Source organism: Solanum tuberosum, unplaced genomic scaffold, assembly GCF_000226075.1.
Source record: "Solanum tuberosum cultivar DM 1-3 516 R44 unplaced genomic scaffold, SolTub_3.0 scf00328, whole genome shotgun sequence".
NCBI classification, from domain to species: Eukaryota; Viridiplantae; Streptophyta; class Magnoliopsida; order Solanales; family Solanaceae; genus Solanum; species Solanum tuberosum.
This window is the reverse complement of record NW_006239252.1, coordinates 93,013-94,210: the sequence shown is the minus strand read 5'-3', so window position 1 is coordinate 94,210 and position 1,198 is coordinate 93,013. Positions and strand designations below refer to the sequence as shown.

At 34.7% G+C, this 1,198-nt stretch overlaps 1 protein-coding gene across 1 annotated transcript; it reads left to right on the top strand.

The window, feature by feature from the left end:
• Positions 1 to 420: 420 nt before the first annotated feature.
• On the top strand, positions 421 to 945 carry LOC102593408 (agamous-like MADS-box protein AGL80). The gene has a single exon (XM_006360611.1). It carries the CDS (start codon positions 421 to 423, stop codon positions 943 to 945), a length of 525 nt encoding a protein of 174 aa, XP_006360673.1.
• Positions 946 to 1,198: the final 253 nt, after the last annotated feature.

Here is a 1,198-nt window from a genome sequence, read left to right as displayed (position 1 = left end):
CCTTTAAAATACACTATTAAATAGTACAGGGGGTAAAAGGTCCTTTCCAAAGTTTGGTATCGTAACAACAATTTGGACCAAAGTTGGAGTATTTTTCAGACCCCTTTCCCTAAATTTAAACCACATTAATATTTTTCCTAATAAGTTGGTCAACATAATACCAGAGCCATAAGTAAATATATTTTAAGATGGTTCTATCTAACTTTTATCTAATATCCCCTAATTTAATGTTTTTCCAAAATAGTTCTTGCTAGCAATAAACAAAATTCTATTTCAAACTTTTAAAATTATACAGAATTAAAATTTTCTCTATAAATAGGAGTCAATCCTAGGTAAGAAAATCACAACTACTACTGCTACTACAACAAAACCATTTTAACACTCATATCCAAACAAACACATTTCTCCTCCCCTTTAGCCATGACTAGAAACAAAGTGAACTATGCTTTCATTGAAGATGATAGTAAAAGAAAAATCTCATATAATAAAAGACTGAATGGGCTCTTGAAAAAATCTGATGAACTAAAAACACTTTGTGATGTTGAAGTGGCTACAGTCATATATGGCACTTATAGAAATGAACCATATACATTTCCAAATAATGATGTTGTACGCAACGCTTTTATAAAGTTTAAGGAGTTGCCGACATTGGATAGATCTAAAAACATGGTGACAAGAGAAGAGTTCACCATGCAAAGGATCAAGAAGTTGGAGGAACAACTTCAAAAGGTAAGAAAGGAAAATAGGGTCAAGGAAATGACAAATGAAATGTATGAGGTGTTCAAGGGAAAAACTGTTTCTGTTGACATGAACCCTTCCTATCTCAACGACCTACGTTGTGTAATCAAGAAGAATCTCAAACAAGTACGTGAACTAATGATAAAAGAGGCTAATGGAGAGGGTTCTACATCGAATGCCCCTCAACCCATTGTTGAACAACTCTGAAGGACCAACAGATCCTTCTCTTCTATTGTTTTCACAAATGTTTCCTCCAATGGTTCCACAATTTTTTCTCCAATGCTTCAACACATGGCTGTTGGAAAAACACCTGGACTGACCAATTCAATGCCGTTAACAATAATGGATTTTCCGATTCCTTCACCAGGGATGGATTCTCTTATGCCTTCACCAATGATTGATTCTCCGATGCCTTCATTAATGATGGCTCCTCCAATGTATTCTCCAGTGTCTCTTACAA

Excerpts from the sequence above, each read along its gene's own strand:
- LOC102593408 (XM_006360611.1), top strand. The coding sequence starts at position 421 with ATGACTAGAAACAAAGTGAACTATGCTTTCATTGAAGATGATAGTAAA.